The 22,749-nt window shown below is 37.3% G+C and overlaps 1 protein-coding gene across 1 annotated transcript in view; it reads right to left on the bottom strand.

Annotated features, from left to right (window-relative positions):
- TARBP1 (TAR (HIV-1) RNA binding protein 1) overlaps positions 1-22,749 on the bottom strand; it is a 79,528-nt gene that overhangs the window by 53,501 nt on the left and 3,278 nt on the right. Inside the window, exons 2-10 of the mRNA XM_064383615.1 lie at positions 22,191-22,288; positions 21,779-21,848; positions 18,193-18,341; positions 16,346-16,398; positions 14,554-14,651; positions 11,400-11,535; positions 10,682-10,778; positions 9,192-9,281; positions 1,533-1,671 (exon numbers count right to left, since the gene is read on the bottom strand). Coding sequence (XP_064239685.1) covers positions 1,533-1,671; positions 9,192-9,281; positions 10,682-10,778; positions 11,400-11,535; positions 14,554-14,651; positions 16,346-16,398; positions 18,193-18,341; positions 21,779-21,848; positions 22,191-22,288 — 930 coding nt within the window. The remainder of the gene's footprint in view (positions 1-1,532; positions 1,672-9,191; positions 9,282-10,681; positions 10,779-11,399; positions 11,536-14,553; positions 14,652-16,345; positions 16,399-18,192; positions 18,342-21,778; positions 21,849-22,190; positions 22,289-22,749) is intronic.

Genomic DNA, 22,749 nt, shown 5'->3' on the forward strand with positions numbered 1-22,749 from the left:
CAGGAGAGAGAACAGGAAACACTGTAGGCCATGCAGAGGACCTTTGTCTCTGCCCTAACGGCAAAAGGAAGCCACTGAAGGTTAAAGGGAATATATACAAAGAAGCGGAGGAAAAATATCTAAGATCAAAATTTGTATTTTGAAAATATTTATCTAGGTACCATGTGGAAAAGAGATTGTAGAAGAAGCAAGAGTAGACGCAAGGTAATCCCTTAAGAGGCAATTCTAGTATTTCAGCTGAGAGAGTGTTCCCTAAAATGTGACCAGAAATGAGATTAAATGAATAAAGACACAAAGGCCATGGTCTCTCAGACCTCTATCTGACCCCCAGTTTATATCTATTTTAATAGGGACTAACATATATTTACTTCAAATAATCTTCCAATGTAACAGCATAGGACATTTACTAGATAGACAGACCAAAAAAGACTAAAAACACAAAAGAGAAATGTTCCAAGAATAAACTCATGCATTTTGGAAGGATAATTATCTGATCATTTAAGACCTATTCCATGGTCAGACTAATGAAATCAGGAGATGAAAATGACTTTGTGTGAGACAAAGCTAGGAAATTTAAGAAATGTTAAATTTGAAGATACAATTTTCCCAAATTATCACTAACGACTTTAATCAAATGGAAGCATTAGGAATGTAAAAAGAATCCTAATTAATGAATCTGTTAAGAGTGCTTCTCTAGGCCAGGCATGGTGGTGCACACCTGTATTCTCAGCACTTTGGGAGGACGAGATGGGCAGATCACAAGGTCAGGAGTTTGAGACCAGTCTGGCCAATATGATGAAACTCCATCTCTATTAAAAATACCAAAAAATTAGCTGGGTGTGGTGGCACATGCCTGTAATCCCAGCTACTCAGAAGGCTGAGGCAGGAAAATGGCTTGAACCCGGGAGGTGAAGGTTGCAGTGAGCAGAGATTGCGCCACTGCACTCCAGCCTGGGTGACAGAGCAAGACTCCGTTTCAAAAAACGAAGAGTGCCTCTCTAATGTGGTCTTATATATTTCCTCAAAGAAAGGACCTTTGTAAAACTGATGTTGCAAAGTATCTGCTGAAAAGAAAACTAATAAAACTATCCTTTTAAACACAGTTTTTGTTTAAAATTGTTTTCCATAATCAGTACATACTAAACATAGTGCTTTAAAAACAAAAAAGATGAACACATATTTCCACTGCACATATTTCTACTTTAGAGCCTCCAAAACCATATCTGCAGTATCTAGTTCACAAGGACCCAGTAATTGTAGAATAAATAAATTACTTTGTGTCCACTTTTTACTCTGGCAACTTACCAGCTTCCTTAAACATAAAATAATTTAAAATCTCAAGTCTCAGAACAAATAAAGTATTAATACAGGTTAGGAGACAGTGTCTTTACTTTTTTTCCACTTTCAACAAGTTTGGCATCTATAAATCATCACATATTTCATAAAGCCTAACTCTCAGTCTCAAAAAATAGTTAAAAGTTCTTTGAAAATATTTTGGTTTTATCAATCCATAAAAATGATTGCAGACTTACTTTCCCAAGCAGATGACTTAACATACCCTTGAACAAGGTTTTTCACATAAGCATTTAAAGATGTCTTCTGAAGTCCAATGGAGCTACACAGTGGGGATGGCTTAAAATAGCTTTCATTAACATGTAGCCAGTCACACAGCTGGAAAAGAAAACAGTTATTACTTTGTTTTAAAAACCTAACTGAACAAAGGGTTTCTAATTTCCTCAAGCCAATTTTCTTTCCTTCATGATAAACTGAATTTAAATAACTGAATACAAAGTAATAAACCATTTACTATGATAATTGACTTCCACAGATAGTAAAAACACAAAAACTGTGTGTATATATATATGTATGTATATATATGTATGACATATATATATATGTATGACATGTATATATATGTATGTGTGTTCTCTAATCTCCTTCAAAGAATGTATAAACTTCATTAATAGGCAAGAATTTCTAATGTACCTTATACAAAATGTACATTTTAATGAGGTATTCTAAAGATCTCTATAAAAAATAACACGTTATGTAAAACAAATTACAGCCTTCAACTAAAACTTATTCCAGCTTTACATGCTAAAACAAGAAGTTTTATCTTTGAGAGAATGTAGAATTTGAAATGTAAGTTATAATCAAAGTTCCTACCCTCCTCTCACAAGCTTATTTTCTATCATATGTGCATATTAAAATACTGTATATTAATTTAAAAGAGAAACACTGCCCAAGGTCTTCTCCATTACATCTCTTAGAAAATTTGCAAACAAAAGTCACACAATTTCACAACTCATCTTTGATTATGTGTAATGGTGAAATTTTTGTTTTAAAATCTAAATATGTTCTCAATTTCCTTTTTATAATATCTGTCTTAGTAAGCAAATTCAATAACTGAGTTTAAATATAAAGAAAATAATTATGATGAAGTCTTTCTAAAAAGTAAGCATTTTTGAAAAATTATTCTTTGTATCCATTAGGGTTATTCAAAGTTAACTAGAAGGAGGCAAAGGAAGAATATATCACTTGACCAAAGACAAAACTGATGATGAATGACTGAATTAATGAATTGGTCAAGATCAACACTACAAGGTACAATGAATGAGCAGTTCAATAATGCTAAAAGAAGTTGTTCTGTGCAGGTCTTTATCAAGTCAGACGATCTTAAGATATTATCTGTCTAACAGTGAGGTCAGCCAGTATTTATCTTTTAACAGTATACACTTTTCTTTGTATTCCTCTAAAACTGGCCAGACTAAGTTTCCTAATTATTGCTATAAAATACGTGAGGCTTTTCAAATCTTGTATTTCCACAGGCATGATTCTGCTGTACAATTATTTTTGACAACTAAACTCTAATTCATATTTGATTTTTTCTATCAAATCTGTCACAAAATTCAGAATATTCTCCTTCAAATAATTTTCATGTCAAGACTTATGGTTTAAAATGACATCTAAATGGCAGTCTCTGGGTAGGCAGGCTCCCTTGATTCCCCATTAAAATACAAGTCTCAAAAATCTATTTGGACACATAAAGAGAATGAAGACAAGCCACAGACTGAGAGAAAATATTTGCAAAACACATATCTGATAAGGGACTGGTATCAAAGTATTCAAAGAACTTTTACAACCTCATCATGAGAAAATAAACAACCTAATTTTAAAAAATGCAAAAGATATGGACACCTTACCAAAGAAGACATACAGATGGTAAATAGCATATACAAAATGCTTAGTGTCATATATTTTCAGGGAATTGGGAATTGAAACAAGAAGACACCACTATATAGCTACTGAAGTGGCTAAAATCCAGAACGCTGACAACCCTAAGAAGAGAATGTGTGGCATTCTCTCATTCTTTGTGCAAAATAGTATGGTCGAAAGACAGCTTGGCAATTTCTCATAAAATTAAGCATAATCTTAGCACTCAATCTGGCAACTGTGCTCCTTGGTATTTACCCAAATGACGGGAAAAGTTATGTCCACACAAAAACCTACACACAGATGTTTACAGTAGTTTTATTCCCAACTGCCAAAACTTGGAACTACCAAGATGTCCTTCAGTAGGGGAATGGATAAATAAACTGTGATACATCCAGATAATGAAGTCTTAGCACTAAAAAAAATGAGCTATCAAGCCATGAAAACACATGAAGGAACCTTAAGTGCATATTACTAAGTAGAAGCACCAATCTGAAAAGGCCATGATGTCCTGTATGATTCCAACTATATAACATTCTGGAAAAGACAAAACTATGGAGAGAGTAAAAAGATCAGCTGCCAAGGTTTCGGGGAAAGGAGAGATGAACAGGCAAAACACAGAGAATTCTGGGGGACAGTGAGACTATTCCGTATGACACTGTAATGGCATTACATATCTGTCAACGCGCAGTGAACCCGAATGTAAACTATGACCTTTAGTTAATAATAATAAATATGGGGGTTATCAATTGTAACAAATGTAACATACTAATACAAAATGTCAACAATAGGGAAAACTGTATGTAGGGATAGGAAGAGCACTACGGGAGTATGTGGGAACTCTGTACTTTTTTTGTATTTGTTTTTACATTATTATTTTATTTTTAAAATATATTGAGACGGGGTCTCTCTATGTTACCGAAGCTAGTCTCAAACTCCTGAGCTCAAGCAATCTGCTTGCCTAGGCCTCCCAAAGTGCTGGGATTACAGGCATGAGCCACCATGCCTGACCAGAACTCTCTGTACTTTCTATTTAATTTTTCTGAAAACCTAACACTTTCAAAAAATAAAGTCTATTAATTAAAAAATTATTTAGGATGAGCTACAGGAAAATGGCATTTCTATAGGTTTAAAATGACTGAATATCAATGATTTTACATACTTTAACATAATAACTAAATTAGGTAATAATGAGAACACTACGTAATGAAAGTTATAGGATACAGTCAAATCTACACTAAAATATATACACATATATGTAAATGCCTTCGAACAAAAAAAGAATTGAAATCTGGATTCAGCTATAAATCACCAACTATACACTTTCTGAGGGTAGGCAACATGTTTCTCTCACTGACCACAGTATTCCCAACACTCAGCACAGGGCGTGGCCTGTGGGAGATGTGCAATACAGTTCTCAACAAATGACTCCAAGACATCAGGAGACAGGCAAAACAAATGAAAGGAGAGTAAAAGAAGAAAAGAGATGAAAACAGACACTGAAGTATTACAGAACTGAAAAATCGAGGGGAACAGATAAAGAAATCTAAGAGCTGGCTCCTTAAAAACAAATAAACAATAAAACAGGCAAATGCCTCACTCCTTAAACCAGGGCAAAAAGCCATTAGTAACAGTAGATATTTACATTTAATATGGGCTAAAGGTAGCCTAAAGCATTTTTACATGAATTTTCTCTTTCAAACCTCACAACTCATACCATACACCAAAATAAACTCCAGCTGGATTAAAGTCCACAATTTTAAAGCTACACCTATTAGCTGCAGTGAATAGGCCTTATTTGAATACCTGAACAAACAAAACTGAACATCTGAACAAACAAAAATAAATAAATTTTTTAAACATTGTTAGTTTTTTTTAGGTGTGGTAAGGGCTTATTTTTTAAGCCCTTTAAACTCCTTATCGTTTAGCAGTACATGCTCAAATATTTATAGATGAAAAATAAGATTTGATAGGATTTGATTCAAAATAACTGGGAGAGGAAGGGAGAGTAGGAGGTCCATGTCAAAGAAGCCCACCCATGAGCAGCAATGGTACATGGTGGGTAATGGGCATGTAAGAATTCATTATACTCTTCTAAGAATTTTTAAATTTTTCATAACTAAGAAGCTACCAGGAAAAAAGTAAACAAAATCAAAAATCAAAACGAAACTGAAAAGATGCCCGAACTTACAAATTTTAAGAGAATGATAAATTAAAATTACACTGGAATGCCTTTCCCAACCACCAGATTGGCAAAAAATCCTGCTTCACAATAGGCACCATCATACTGTCAGATTTCTGCAACCCTATGGTAGGCCCCAAAGATACTGAGGTCCTAATCCTGAAACCTGTGAATGTTATCTTGTGCAGCAAAAGGAGCTTTGCAGATTAAGTATTCTGAGATGGGGACATTATGCCAGATTATTTGAGGGGGCCCAAGGTAATCCTAAGTGTCCTTATAAAAGGAAGACAGAGGCAGATTTGACATAGAAACAGAAGAGAAGAATATGATGTGAAGATGAAGCAGAGATCTTGAGATGCTAGGCTCCTGGCTCTGAAGATGGAGAAAGGCCATGAGCCATGACATACAAGCAATGCAGCTCCAGAAGACAAGGAAATGGACTCGACCCTACAAGGGAGCATGGGCCGGCCAGAATCTTAATGGCAGCCCAGTGAAATGGATTCCAGACTTCTGGCCTCCATAACTGTAAGGGAATAAATGTATGTTATTTTAAGCCATCAAGCTGGTGGTAATTTATTACAGCAGCCATAGGAAACCATAGAGGGAAACTGGGCAATCCCTAGAAAGATTACACAGGCACCCAACCTCTGACCAGAGATCCCAATTCTAGGACTCCATTCTGCAGATGTTCCTGCAGAATATTTATTTATTGTGGCACTGTCTGTAAAAGCCACAAGACTGGACAACTCAACAGTTCAGCAACGGGGAAGTTGAATAAACAATGGTACAACCACCAGATGGAATACTATGCAAGCATACAAAAAAAGAACAAAAAGGGTCTTTGCCTACTGACATAAAGAAATCACTAAGAGCATATATTTTAACTAAAACCTGCAAGGTAGTAAGCAGAATCTCTATCAAAAACACCTTTGTTTAGGAACGGGTTGGGGTAGGATGAGGATCAAGGCATGATTGAAGAGCAAAACAGAAATAAAGACACTTCTTTTTTTTTTTTTTTTTTTTTGAGACGGAGTTTCGCTCTTGATACCCAGGCTGGAGCGCAATGGCGCGATCTCGGCTCACCGCAATCTCCGCCTCCTGGGTTCAGGCAATTCTCCTGCCTCAGCCTCCTGAGTAGCTGGGATTACAGGCACACGCCACCGTGCCCAGCTAATTTTTTGTATTAGTAGAGACGGGGTTTCACCATGTTGACCAGGATGGTCTCGATCTCTTGACCTCGTGATCCACCCGCCTCGGCCTCCCAAAGTGCTGGGATTACAGGCTTGAGCCACCGCGCCCGGCCATAAAGACACTTCTGATCAATCGTTTTAATCTTCAAATCAAAGCTAATTTTTTTTTTAAAAAGAACTAAGAAAAATTATTTGCAATAGGTGTAACAACTTGTCAATACCCTTAATATAAAAAGGGTACTTACAAATCAAGGAAAAAAACAAAACAAAACACTAAAATCCCAAAACGAAATGGGAAAAGGACAAGAACAGACAATTCACAAAAGAAATACTACAAAGACATGAAAAAAACATTTTAAAAAACCAGCGATCAGAGAAAGGCAAACAGTCAACAAATGCTGTGTTATCTACCAAAGTGGCAAATAATTTAGCGTGCTAATACATTTGGTATTGTATCACTGTAGATAAAGTGGATGTCCACTGTCATACTTTGAAATCTCTCCCCATCTATATCAAGAACTTTAAAAATATTGAAATACAGCAAATTCAATTTTATGAATTTATCCTAAAGAACAGGTATAAATAAAAACATATGGGAATAAGCTCCTCCCAATGTTATAATTTATTTATTTATTATTTTTTGAGACAGAGTCTCACTCTGTCATCCAAGCTGGAGTGCAGTGGCACAATCTCAGCTCACTGCAACCTCCACCTCCTGGAGTTCAAGCAGTTCTCCTGCCTCAGCCTCCCAAATAGATAGGACTATAGGCACGCGCCACCACATCCAGATAATTTTTGTATTTTTGGTAGAGATGGGGTTTAACCATGCTGGCCAGGCTGGTCGCGAACTCCTGGCCTCAAGTGATCCGCTGCCTCAGCCTCTCAAAGTGCTGGGATTACAGGCATGAGTCACTGTGCTCAGCCCAGTGTTATTTGTAAAAGCAAAACTTTGAAACAAAGTCCAAGAAAAGGAACTGATTCAGTAAATTTTAGAAGATTTAATCAACTGAAGTTTTACTACCCCAACTCGAAAAATGACTTAGCAACATGCTAAATGCTCATATATATGTGAATACAAAAAATGAAATTTAAAACAGTATAATCTATATTTAGAAAGTTCAAATGTATTATTATCATTTTAAATATACATATACTTATCCATAATGAGAAAGCAAGTAAAGAATACACATATTATATTCACAGGGAAAAAGAATTAAAAACTAAACCAGAAAATATACATTTAGTTTGATGGTAGGCATTACAGGTGATTTTTATTTTCTTTATATGGTTCCATATTTTTCAAATTCCACGTAATCAGATGCATTGTCATCAAGAAAATAAAACAAAATTGTGGCTGGGGGCAGTGGCTCAACGCCTGTAATCCTAGCACTTTGGGAGGTTGAGGCAGGTGGATCACCTGAGGTCAGGAGTTAAAAACCAGCCTGACCAACATGGTGAAACCCTGTCTCTACTAAAAATACTAAAGAATTAACTGGGTATGGTGGTGCGTGCCTGTAATCCCAGCTACCAGGGAGGCTGAAGCAGGAGAATCACTTGAACCTGGGAGGTGGAGGTTGCAGTGAGCCAAGATCACGCCCATTGCACTTGAGCGAAACTCCGTTGCAAAAAAAAATTTTTTTTTAATAAAATTTCATTTTTTAAAGGCCCCAATTTGCCCCTTTTTCATTTCTTCTGCCATTAACTTACTTCCTGAGCCCTCTTTATTTTATGCCTGAATTATAACATACTCCAAGCTGATTTCTCTTGTTTCTCTCTACGTATAGACATAGAATTGCCTTCTAAAAGAAATAATCCCTAGTTTTGCTGATCACTTAGGCATTGGAGAAATGCTAAAAATATATACATGGTTCCTGTTTCTCAAAAAATACATAACCTAGAGGGGATAAACATCAGAACTCAACCACGTACATAACAAATAAACACTGAAGTCAGTTGTATGAACTACATCCCATGGCTTACAAAAAGAGGGAGGAGGCAGGCCCCAAAGAGTCCTAAGAAAAAGAGTGGCACAGTAAAAGACCTGGAGGCCAGAGATGCGACATCAACAAGACATCATCACAGGGGAGGAAGCTTCACATGAGGAGGGCCTGAGCTAGAGCCACAGTGGGGCGTGAAGAAGAGGAAAGATGTTTATGAGACAGGAGGGTTTCACGATGAATTGGATGCAAAAATCAGGACAAACTGAGAATTACCAAAATGTGAGGACTGGACAACTGGGTGGAGGAAGGGGCCGTTCACTGACAGAAAACAGAGAAAGAGGAGTTTGTGTCACTTACTGTGTTTGACTCTAACACTGTCATTACTCCTAGGGCATCTCATCCAGAGTTGAGATCTGCCCACTAGCAACATCTTTCTTCTAAATAGGTCTATCTCTACTGCAAACATTTTCCTCTCTCCCACCTCTCCATAAGCATCTTAGCAGCATTAGTTAGGTCCATTCAAAGCAAATATACAATATTTCAAAGTCTCTGTTGACAGATAACAAAGCAGTCATTATATTTTATATAAATGGCTAGTAAGAAATTCATTAAGAAAACCATTTTTCACAGTTTTCAAAGACCTTATTAAATTATCTTCAATCTCACCTCTGTCCACAATGAAGTTCCTCGTCCTAAGGATTCCTCTTGTCTCAGAGACATGAGAAAAGTTGAGACATCAGAAAGTGACACTTTCTCCTGGGCAGGGCAGGAAAGATTTTAAAAATTATATTAAAATGTTTAATTGAATAAAACCAATGTGGAAGCAACCAAGTATACTATTTAAAGTAGGTTATCATTAGCTAAATCAAAAGAAAGCTATATTTTAAAAAGAAAATATTATTCAACTTTTAAAATAAAGATACCATGTTAACTTAAAATTGAGGTTACTATCTTAAATGTGGTCACAATCTTAAAAACATAAAAACATTCTATAAGAAGAAATTACTTTCAATCAAAATGTGGGGCTGGACTCAGTAGCTCACACCTGTAATCCCAGCACTTTGGGAGGCCAAAGTGGGTGGATCACCTGAGGTCAGGAGTTTGACACCAGCCTGGCCAACATGGTGAAACCTTGTCTCTACTAAAAATACAAAAATTAGCCGGGTGTGGTGGTGCATGCCTATAATCCCAGCTACTCAGGAGGCTGAGGCAGGAGAATCACTTGAACCTGGGAGGCGGAGGTTGCAGTGAGTTGAGATTGCACCATTGCACTCTAGCCTGGGGATGAGAGTGAAACTCTGTCTTAAAAAAAAAAAAATGTGATTCTTTTTGTTGCCATAAAGATGACCCCGACTAAGAAAACCACCTAGATCTTCATTCCCTTAAGGTTACGTATCTTGAATTAAGATACCTTACTCTGTGTAGGTCAGGCGATGGCAAAAACCACTCACAGCCTGCTTTGTAAATAGTTTTGTTGGAACATAGCCAATGTCTGTTTATCTAGCTCAGAAGTTGCAACAGAGATCATAAAGCCAGCTGCAAAGCTTAAAAAATGTCTGCTACCTGGCACTGCACACAGAGTTTTCTGACCCCTACAGGAAACAATACTTATTGAGGCTTTGTAAAAAGCACAGAATAAGTAAGCATGGTACACATTCCTTGAATGTCGATTGAGGGGAAACGTATAGAGGGAACAGGGCATAAGCTCCAAGAGTCCTCTCCCAGTGGGCCACCCAGGACACGCTTAGCTCCCACAGCAACAAGCTGTGACAACACAGTGAAAATCTCCATGAAGCTCATGGAGATTTTCACCAGGGAAGCTCACTAGAGACTCAGTGCCTCAGGCTTTTACTGGGATGTGGTCACGGAGGCGCCCTTTGCCTCATACATACTGAAATTCCAGACTCCCAGAAGGAAAGCAAGTGTTCCACATAAACCACATTGAACAAACACTTTAGATACAATAAGCACTCTTAGCAGTTAGGTTAGTGTAAATGCTCCCAAAATCCAAGGTCCCAGTGCCAAGCCAAGGGCCAACCTCACAAGCAAGCCTTTCTGATGGTAGTATCATAGGTCTGTAACCTATTATGCTAACTCATTTCTGCATACCCACTCACTTAGAAAGATTTGTAAATGAAAGCAAAAGATAAACTTACCACATCCAGCAAATTCATAGCTGTCTGAAGAAGGTAGCACTGGGCTGCCCCTCTCAGGAGAATTTGATGTGTGATCATAGTGCAATGAATAACATCCCTGACAGCAAAACACAAAAAAATGCAGTTCCATATTCCCAAAGGCAATTCTGATCATTTGTGATTATCGAAAAGTTGATTTATAACATCTACAATTTCTAATGCAGAAAGTCAGCAGAATTTCAAAGCTATTATTTCCCACTATGGCCTCCACTAGAGCTCAATTTTAATATGAAACAATTCTCTTTTAAAAATAAGACTATAAATGAAGATGCTTTTAAAGAAGTTCGTATTTATTGAAATATTTTTTTATCTCCTCAAATTCCTTTTTACTGACATTTAAAAAATACTTTCTAACAAATATTATTGTTTGATATTTTATCTTTAGTTTTCTACTTACGAATGTATTTTTAAAAAAACTTACTGGCCTATTTGAAGAGGTCAAAATTCAACAGCATATAGTTCAGTACACACTTAAACTAGTAATTTGTGAAACAAAATAAGTTCAACTATATGAACAAATTTTTTAAAGTTTTTTTCTTATGTAAAATTAAGAGCTCAAACATTCCAATGCCAATATTAACTATAACCATTTACTGTAGATTAAAGCAGATGAAAAATATATGTACTGATGGAAAGTCATGGCAAATAACCATACAAGTACATATGCAGAGTAAATTACCTGAGAGCAAGAAGCCCATCTATACCCAAGGCCTTGTATCTTGGGACATTTGCCAAAGCCTTAGATAGAAACAAAATGGGAACAGCACACCAATGTCTACTTGTCATCTTCCGAATAAACTTCAATAAGAAGCTACCTGAAAGAAAACATTGTAAATTGTCATTGTTGCCAATAAGCACAGGAAAAGAAGCTCAACACCATTAGGTATTAGAGAAATAAAGTTAAAACCACAGTGGGACTCCACTTCCCAAAGATGGCTATAATCTAAAGGACAGACAATAATCAGCATTGGGGAGGATGCAGAGAACCCAGATCCCTCACACAATGCTGGTGGGAATGTAAAATGGTGCAGCCACTGTGGAAAACAGTATGGCAGTTCCTCCAAAACTTAAACAGAATTACCATATGATCTGGCAATTCTACTTCTAGGTATGTATCCACAAGAATTAAAAATGTGTTCATACAGAAACTTGTATATGAATATTCATAACAGCATTACTCATAACAGTTGAAAGTGAAAAATCCAAATGTTTACCAACGAATGAATAAACAAAATGTGAAATATCTATACAGTGAAATATTCAACCATAAAAAGAAATGAAATACTGATACATGCCACAACGTGGATAAACCTTGAAAACACTATGCTAACTATAAGAAGCCAGACACAAAAAGCCACATATTTTATGATTCCATTTCCATGAAATGTTGCGAATATGCAAATCTATAGAGACAAAGTGGATTAGTAGCTACCAGGAGCAAAGGGTAGAGGAGAATGAGAAGTGACTATTAACAGGCCTGGAGTTTCCTTCTGAGGGTGATAAAAATATTATGGAATTACAGTGGTAATGGTTGTGCGACTTTGTGAATATACTAAACACCACTGAATCAAATGGTTTAAAATGGTGAATTATATCTCAATAAAGCTCTTGTAAAATAAAAAGTTAATCTTATTTCATTTTTATTTAGTAGGATTTCTACTCTACTGTAGAGATTTTGATACCCATGAAGCTAAATTTTTTTTTTTTTTTGAGACAGTCTCATTGTGTTGCCCAGGCTAGAGTGCAATGATTCAATCTAGGCTCAGTGCAACCTCTGCCTCCTGGGTTCAAGAGATTCTCCTGCCTCAGCCTCCCGAGTAGCTGGGATTACAGGCATGTGTCACCATGCCTGGCTAATTTTTGTATTTTTAGTAGAAACAAGGTTTCTCCATGTTGGCTGGCTGGTCTCAAACTCCTGACCGCAGGCGATCTGCCCACCTCTGCCTCCCAAAGTGCCAGGATTACAGGGGTGACCCACCGCACCCAGCTGGTAGAAGATAAATTTTTTATGATAGAAGCCATTCTCCTACTTGAGATGTTAAGGAAAAACAGGATAGGAAGCATTGATGGTTAGTGGCCTCTAGTATCTACAAACAGTAACATCTTTCTCATAGGCTATGTCTTGACTACCTTGGATCTAATCCTGATTATTTACATTTCTATTTTGAGATACAAAGGGATAGTGCTTCATTCTGTCTTCTCTGCTAATGTGTGTTTTGTTAAGGACTCTCAGCTCATGCAGTTAGTGAAAATGTCTGTTTTCTCAAATAGTTGTAGAATGACTTTTAAGAAATCCTCAGAAGCTCCTTAAAGGATGTCTATTTTTTATCTTTCGAAATACCTAGCACAAAAGATATTCAGAATACACAGAAGATACTCACTGGAAATTGGTGACTGAAAAATGACTACGTAACTGTGAAGGAACGTTTTAGTTACTCTCTCTTTTTGAACTCCTGGCCTCAATTGTTCTCCCTTCCATTTGCGCCAATTAAATCCAGTAAATCCCATCTTTTGCCTAAAACCTCACTCATGACACTAGGAAGATGACAATGGCCAAGCTTCCATTTTACATTGATTCAACACATTTACCAAGCATCTGGAATATGCCTGGCCCTAGACCTCAAACACCTGGCTCTCAAATTCTAGGAAGCCCTGGCCGACATCATTTCACTCGTGTGCTACTGACATGCAAGGCAGCAATGTGGCTGACAATTTCATCCCCATATGGCTGCAACCCAGAAGCTCAATTAAACTTCTGAAAAATGCCAAACTAAAGAATGGCTCTAATAGTTCTCTTCCCCAGTAACTCATTTTTTTAAAGAAGTATTCAAAACAATCAATTTTCTATAAAGTCATGATATACAGTCCATACTGTCCCTTTTTTCTGATGTTATGAATAGATATTGCCATTGGTTATCTTGTCACTTTATTTGCAGATTAAATACAAAAGAAAAAATACGTATTTCATACCTAGGCTCACTTTATAAATCACAAAGGTGGGAGTGAAACGCAGATTCACAAAGCAGAGTAGGTCCTGCTGCTGCTCGGCAAACAATCACACTGCTTTTGTCCTTTGCCTTCCAATCTACCGCATTAGAATGAAGAATACATCTCCAACCTGAGGATTGGGGATGGTTCTAGGACAAGGTCTTATATAAAATAAGTATTTTTTTTTTTTGGAACAGAGTCTTGCTCTATCGCCTAGGCTGGAGTGCAGTGGCACAGTCTTGGCTCACTGCAACCACTGCCTCCTGGGTTCAAATGATTCTTCTGTCTTGGCCTCCCGAATAGCTGGAACTACAGATGTACACCACCATGCCCAGATAATTTTTGTATTTTTAGTAGAGATGGGGTTTTGCTATGTTGGCCTCCTAAAGTGCTGGGATTACAGGCGTGAGCCACTGTCTCTGGCTAATTTTTTCTATCTTTCTAAGTCAGTATCTATAAAGGGACAACTTGCCACAATGGGTATTCTGTTTACAACTTTTTCCTAAAACCAGCTTCCCTCTTTCTTGCATATATTTTACTAATTCTTGAAATTGAATAGTAGACAATTACAAAAGATGGCTAAATTGCAGCACACCTCCTAAAATGACCTCCATGCTACTCATGCCAATACTGATCAGATGTTATACACAATGACTAAAGTGTGTACTCAAAAAAGATACTGTGTAATTCTGAGAGAATATGCATATCCTGGAAAAGGAAAGCTTTTGAAAATATTTATTATAATAGCTGATGGTGCTTATAAACCAATCTTGCTAAAAACAAACAAACAAACAAAAAAACTGTAAGTTAATGCATTAAAAAAAAAACCCTTTACTGACACATACTCTTTATTTCTTCTGGAAGAAGAGAAATATAAGCAACTAAAAACTTCTGTAATTTCAATCCCAATGGAGAACAGCTTCCTATCGGCTGGCCTGAGGACCTACAAACAGAGAGGGAGGGGAAACAAATAGTTAACATTTATTTACAAGTGATTACACTGAAACTAGCCTACATGGACCATGGCACAAAAGTCCTTCAACAGTAAAACAATCAGACAATCTTATTTTTTTGAACCTGTATTTTACTTTTCAGTAAAATTCAGAAAATCTTTCTGATTATAGAAACATCAGGACCTTGTAGAAAAATGGACGTGAGTTAATAACCTACTACTATACTAAGGATTTCCTTTTTGTGACACTTTCTCTTCCACACATATGAATCTTGCTAAATAATATCATAAAAAATAAGAGCCTGAAATGACAATTTAAAATTATATTTAATTGTTCTCAATATATAATCCAATGACTCTAAATCTTTAGGTCTAAAATAAAAGAAGTAACATTCATAGCAAAGACATATATTAGTAATAAGTCACTTTTGCAAGAGCATTTAATTGTTAACATCTACTAAAGTTACATTTTTTCTGCTATATGCTTCTTCCAGGAACATTATCTGCTAATTGAACAAATTAGAGTGCAAGAAAACTGAAGACATTTCATAATAAATGTGTTTGTTGACTCTTAGAAAACACCAAGATCTTTTCATGGGTTTTACTGCTCTCCAGCTGTCTAATTGCTTCAGAAAATGATTCAATAGTAATGAGTTACTTGAAAACCAAAAATAATTGGCAAATCAAATGTTGCTATGCTCTTCAATATTATTAAACTGGACTAAATATTAATACAACTTGGCATAGACTAATTAAAAATGTTTCAAGAAATTGGCTGAGGGGGATGTATTTCTGTTTAGAGACATACCAAACAGCAAGACTCACAACTATAAATTTAGTTAATATTAGAAAGACAACATAATTTCAAGAGCAGGGAAAATTTTTGAAGATAGAATTCAAGAGTCATAAATGATGCTCAAAAAAATGAGGCTAAGGTACAATCCTGACAAACTTCTCACTGTCAACCTTTTCAAAATATAACTGTGGCCTGTAAGTAGAAACAGGATGAATAACAGCAGCCACTGTCAGATATGGAAAGGTCAGAATAAACCCTGCAGTACTGGACTGAAATTGGATGTCCTGTTGTGAATTCACGGTTGCTAATATGGATGGATGGATGGATGGATGGATGGATGGATAGATGGACAGACAGGCATTGAAACAGATACAGATGGGTAAGTCTCATCAGCAGACAGAGCTAAGAAAGATACACACACAGGGAGAGGCAATGATCAAGTAAATTAACATTTGGGGAATATGGATGAAAGAGAAAAGAGAATTCTTTGTATTATTCTCAAGACTTGCCTATAAGTCTAAAACGAAGTAAAAAGAAAAAGGAAAATAAGTTTAAAGTGTTGGTTAGCTAAAGTCATTGCAACTTCCAAGAGGGCAGAAAGCAGGAATAGGGAGAAGAAAGTGAGTTGTAAAAGACATGCTTTCCAACAGCCCAAGAATGGAGGAGCTCAAGGCAGAAAAAAGGAAGCCAAAAAAAAAAAAAAAGAAAGGAGAAACACTTGATGCAAATCAGAATGCAAGAATAACAAATACAGAAAGGACCACATGATGAGAAAAACTTCACTGTCTATTCAGCAACATACTGTATATATCAAATGCATCAAACAATCTGGTCATGTCTCCTGACATGAAATTTATGTATCAAATACATCATAACAATGTCTCTTTACCTGCTATACAGAGAGCTCTCTGAAAGTGCATCCATTAGTGGTCCAATAATAAACTAAAAAAAAAAAAAAAAAAAAAGACAGATAATTGATACTAAGTTGTAAATGCAATTTTGAAATCAGCTTCCCTGACGGCACATCCTATGCAGGCTTACAGAACACCTGCTAAAAGCAAAGCTGATCTCTTACGCTGCAGGCTAAATTTAGTGATGGTCCTGGAGGGGAAGCTTAATTCTACCAGAAAAAAAGTAACTACAGAATTTTCCCACCTGATTAAAACTTATGCCATAATAAGAAGAGAGTTCATGTGTTGGGTCAAGAAGGAAGAAAGGAAGCCAAAGAAGTAACATATGCTAGAAAATAAAGGTAATGATAAGAAAACCAAAAAGATACTCTAGAGAAAACCTAAGACCCTATGCCTAGAGGATAAATAAATTATACTCAAAAATTAATATGAGATACTGGTCAGAAGAGCAAGCTTACATGAAGTGCAGAAAGAATAGAATGCAGAAACATGATGCATATCAATATATCATAGCATATATTAAGACAGTTAGAAAAAACCGACTTAGGCTGGGCACAGTGGCTCACACCTATAGTCCCAGCACTTTGGGAAGCCAAGGCAGGCGGATCCTTGAGGCCAGGAGTTTGAGACCAGCCTGGACAACATGGCAAAATCCTGTCTCTACTAAAATTACAAAAATGAGCCGGGCATGATGGCGCACACCTGTAGTTCCGGCTACCTGAGATGCTGAGGCATGAGAATTCCTTAAATCCGGGAGGCAGAGGTTGCAGTGAGCCAAGATCAAGCCACTGCACTCCTGCACTCCAGCCTGGGCGACAGAGTGAGACTCTGTCTCAGAAAAAAATAAAAATCATATCACTATCTGAGAAATAAATACAATCATCTTTAAAAAAAAAAAAGAAAAAGAAGAAGAAGAAGCCAGGCATAGTGGTTCACGCCTGTAATCCCAGCACTTTGGGAGGCCAAGGCAGGTGGATCACTTGAGGTGAGGAGTTCGAGACCAGTCTGGCCAATATGGTGGAAAGCCATCTCCACTAAAAATACAAAAATTAGCCAGTGTGGTGGTGGCGCCCATCTGCAATCCCAGCTACCCGGGAGGCTGAGGCAGGAGGATCACTTGAACCTGGGAGGCGGAGGTTGCAGTGAGCTGAGATCACGCCACTGCACTCCAACCTGGGCAACAGCACTAGTCTCCATCTCAAAAAAAAAAAAAGCTACTGAAAAATAAAAAAGAAAAAAAATTGACTTAGGTCACCGTTAAATGAGAGGCAGATTACTCTACCTAAGGAAGTCATCATGGGACACACACGGCACCGTAATATAAAACTTAAAATCACAGCTATAACTCCCACTGTCTCTGCCTTGTGTAGTTCCTGACAAATGGAAGTATAGATTCTAATAAATATTGCTCAGAAGGCAATCTCTGTTTCACATAGTAGACAACAGCAATTCATTGAGTTAGAACTGGGGAAGTAGCATCACTAAACAGCAGTAATCAGTGGCTCAGAACGATATCACCTGAAAGCTTCTAAACCACAGTTTTCCTATGGTGAAAACCTGACTTATGCTTATGATTCTTGACTTACGCTGTTTTGAATATTGATAACGAGAACCACTTTCCCACGATGGTAAAAATGCAGGCAGTTCTACCGTTCTGCTTGTTGAGAAACAACACTAGCTTTTTCCAAACAGGATGGCTAGGTTTAGAGAAATACGATTTCCTGGATGCAAATCTATAAAATGTTACTTGCTGATGCAGAGTCCTAGTGTATTTTTACCATACATCTTTCAACAACGGAGCAAGGAAGGGGATAGGCTGTCATACCTCAGAAAACCCTGGTGAAAATGGAAGAATCTTTGTTTCATATAGCTCCAAAAAGTGGATAACACCTTCTTTGGTCAGGATTTTGTTTTCACTTTCAAACATTCTTTTATAAATACACATATGCCAGGATGGGTGAAAGAGCCAACATCCTGTGGAAATAAACAGCTGATGTTGATATATGGTTCTTTGTTTTGCCATAAAGACTATATACTCATAAATACATGTACAGACAAACACAGTTACTTCATTATAACACTATAAAAGTTTGTTATTGTTTTTTGAGAGACAGGTTTTCACTCTGTCACCCAGACTGCAGTGCAGTGGCAAAATTCTAGCTCACTCCAGCCTCAAACTCCAGGGCTCAAGCAATCCTCCTGCGTCAGCTTCCTGAATAGTAGGCCTATAGGCATGCACCACCATGCCCAGACAACTTTTAAAATATTTTTTAGAAACATGGTCTCAGTATGTTGCCCAGGCTGGTCTCGAACTCCTGAGTTCAAGTGATCCTCTATCCTCGGCCTGCCAAAGCATCGGGATTACAAGCATAAGTCACCACACCTAGCCTGTTTTCAGTCACAGCCGAGTACATTCTCTTACTGAATAACCAAAATAATTTTGGTATTCAGTATTCTGCATTCAGGCAGCTTCGTTCTGATTGACTATAAATGGGCCAGGCACAGTGGCTCATGCCTGTAATCTCAGCACTTTGGGAGGCTGAGGCAGGTGGATCACATGAGGCCAGGAGTTCAAGCACAGCCTGGCTAACATGGCAAAACTCTGTCTCTACTAAAAACACAGTAATCCACCCAGGCGTGGTGGTACTTGCCTGTAATCCCAGCTACTGAAGGGGCTGAGACATGAGAATCACTTGAACCCTTGAACCTGGGAGGCGGAGGCTGCAGTGAGCCCAGATCCCACCACTGCACTCCAGTCTGGGCAACAGAGTGAGGCTCTGTCTTGAAAAAATAAGGAAGACTATAACTGAATGCTATAACTGCTACAGTGTAGAAAATTTAACTACTACCCCATGCATACAGGTTGGAACTTCAGATTTGGAATAGTTTCAATCAATTCTTCTCTTACCCACTTCAATCCATTTTTCACACAGAAATCTGAAACTCTCACTCCTCTGCTTAAATTCCTTCAGCATCTCCCCATTATTCTTAGAACAAAGTCCAAAGAAGGCATGAATGGATCCTGACTGCCACTCCACCTTCATCCCTTGCTCCACACGCAAGCTCTGCTGCAGCCCCGCTGGTCCTTCTGTTCTGCCTCCTACAGCTGCTCCCATCTCAGGGCTTGCATAGCAGGTGGTGCCTCCTCAGCCTGGACTCTCAGTTTAGATGTGACTCTAAGACAGGCCTTCCCTGACTACCCCACTCACCCTTTAGTCCATTTCATCAGCCCCTTGTCTGTTCCCCTCATATACCTTACAATCAAAACTATTTTTTCATAGAAAAAACAAGAGTCAGGTGAAAAACACTGCAGCTCTCTCACCACTTTACTGCCAGTAATTACTAGGTTTTGCACCAACATACTAGACACTAAGTAAATATTTATTAAGTAAATAAATGAGTGAGCAAATAAGAAAATAGAATAAATGAATATCTTAGAGATGTTTTCTCTTTTGAAATATCTTTTAATTCTATTAGAGAAAAATACTCAGCATCTTTAACCCATGACATTCTATAAATAAATTAATCCATTATTTGTAATTTACACCAAGATGCCTGTTCAACTCTTTGGCAATGGTAATTTTTCAAAATCAGTCACTGCTATTTGATTTGGTTTGCCAAGAGCTGTCGGCAAAATGCAGTAATAAGAGCATTGTTTTAATGGTAAATGCATAAGTGGAGTCACAACAAGATTCAATTAAATTCTAGCCCCAGGTGTAACTATAGATGCTTATGTTCTGTGAAAAATCCCAGTATATCAGAAAACAACTACAGCAATCAAACGAATAAAGCTCAATTCCTAAGGGGTCAAACTATTAAAGTTGTAATTATCTAGAGTAGGCACTAAAAACCATTTACCTAGGTTAATTCTCATGTGTAAACACAATAATGTAGCATTTTAGCATTCATATGAACATAAAACACTGTTGGCCTGCATTTAGCTATTTCATTAATCTAAATTTAATTTTATAAAATAAGTTTAGTAAGCTCCAGCTTCATTGTGTATCTCCTAAAAAGCTCTCATAAGATAGTGATCAAGGGCTTATAAACAGTACTTAAAATTATATCCTGGTATTTTCTCTTCCTAAGAAGTACAAGATACAGAATAACTGAAAGCTTAAGAAAAGTAACTCTAACAAACACTGGAAAAGATATACTAAGAGAATAAGAATGAAAAGCAGTTAAAAGATATATTCATACCAAAGAGCAACTGTTGGCCAAGTGCGGTGGCTCACACCTGTAATCCCAACACTTTGGGAGGCCGAGGTGGGTGGATCACCTGAGGTCAGGAGTTCGAGACCAGTGTGGCCAACATGGCGAAACTCCGTCTCTACTAAAAATACAAAAATTAGCCGGGCATGGTGGCACATGCCTGTAATCCTAGCTGCTTGGGAGGCTGAGGCAAAAAAAATTGCTTGAACCTGGGAGGCAGAAGTGGCAGTGAGCCAAGATCGTGTCACTGCACTCAAGCCTGGGCTACAGAGTGAGACTCCATCTTAAAAAAAAAAACAAAAACAGTGAGTACTAAAACCACAGACTCTATTATCATTAAAACCCTACGAACTTATCTTTTAAGGAAATGTGCTGAGATATTTATAGATAAAATGATAGGACAGGGCCGGACACGGTGGCTCACGCCTGTAATCCCAGCACTTTGGGAGGCCGAGGCGGGTGGATCACGAGGTCAAGAGATCGAGACCATCCCGATCAACATGGTGAAACCCCGTCTCTACTAAAAATACAAAAAATTAGCTGGGCATGGTGGCGTGTGCCTGTAATCCCAGCTACTCAGGAGGCTGAGGCAGGAGAATTGCCTGAACCCAGGAGGCGGAGGTTGAGGTGAGCCGAGATCGCGCCATTGCACTCCAGCCTGGGTAACAAGAGTGAAACTCCGTCTCATAAAAAAAAAAAAAAATGATAGGACATCTAGTGATGTGCTTCAAAACCATTTAGTGAGAAGGGAACAAGAAAGACTACATAGGACACACTAAGCAAGGCTGGCCATGAGAGGATCGTAATTTAAGAGTGTGAGTGTGCCACACACACTCTCCTCCTACTGTGAATGTTTGAAATTTTCCATCACCACAGTTTAAAAAATTAACCATCTCTCTAAATTATAGAAAATTCTGCAGCTATTTAAAATTGTGTTCTTAAAGACTATTTAAGGATATGAGTAGATGGATACAGATATTATGCTAAGTGAAATAAACATGGACAACATGATCCAGAAGGGGTGTATCTGGAATGGTAACAGCAATTATCTCTTGGTAGCAGCATTACAAGATGATTCATATTTTCTTCTGTAACTTTTATAGTTTCTCACAATTCTCTACAATGAACAGGAATTAGTTATAAAATCAGAGAAGAAAACCATGAATGTTATTAAAAAATCAAATAAAAGTAATGATTACCGTTTTCCTCTGATACCGCATATTCAAACAGATTGTTCAGCTTTGGTAAAACTGGCTTTATAACATGTATCTAAAAATAAGAGCATAAAAACATGAAATGAAAATACATCAGCAATTTATGCTTTACGACAAGCTATTTGGGTGATGCTGAGAAACATTAAAAGTTTTAGAATGGCAAGGGAAGATCAAATAAGATGAAATTTTTTGAATAATTTAGGTTAACTGAAAGTATTCTTTAATTTCCTGAAAGAACTTACATTCTAAGTTGCATTTATGCCAGAAAACAAAGTATACTTGGATTCTATCATCACCAGCTATATCTGAGTTGGTCTTTTTGTATTGCTTTTAATGAATGTTTTTAAAAAAGAAAAATTATCTACTGTAGGATTTGCTAAAATCAGAAAACACTTACCTGATTTCCTTCTAAAGTCTCCATAATTAAAATATAATTTTCCCAAAACTTCAGAAGCTCATCTTTTTTCTTCTCAGACCACCAGAACAAACTTGGGCCTGTTATGGTTTAAAAAAGAAAATTAGTTCTTCCTTTTGCAAATTTCGTAAGTTTCTCAACGACAGCAGTTCTTAAAATAATGCCACTATTACCAAATGTATTATCTAATAATGGAGTTGCCCCTGTATCAAAGCCTGGATAGGAGGCTTGGGAATTTCAGAGGGAGATTTTTTTTGTTTTAACTGGGATTACTGTTTTGGAGTTCTGGGTAAAAATGGCAGATCTGCACATTTAAGCTCTACTTTCTCTCCCCAAGAATCTCACTATAACAGTAAAGGAGCCACCAAATCCACCTGGGAAAAGTTTGTAGCATGCACTGAAAGCAAATATAGCAACAAATGCCAAACCCAGCTCAACTACTAACTAGACTAACTCAACACCACAAAGTAAGGGTGCCTATCCTTAGGCAAAAATATTTACTTCCATCTCTGTTTATTATATTAAGATAAAAAAAAAAAAA

This window comes from Aotus nancymaae, unplaced genomic scaffold (genome assembly GCF_030222135.1).
Source record: "Aotus nancymaae isolate 86718 unplaced genomic scaffold, 86718_ANA_hifiasm-v0.15.2.pri h1tg000032l_0, whole genome shotgun sequence".
NCBI lineage: Eukaryota > Metazoa > Chordata > Mammalia > Primates > Aotidae > Aotus > Aotus nancymaae.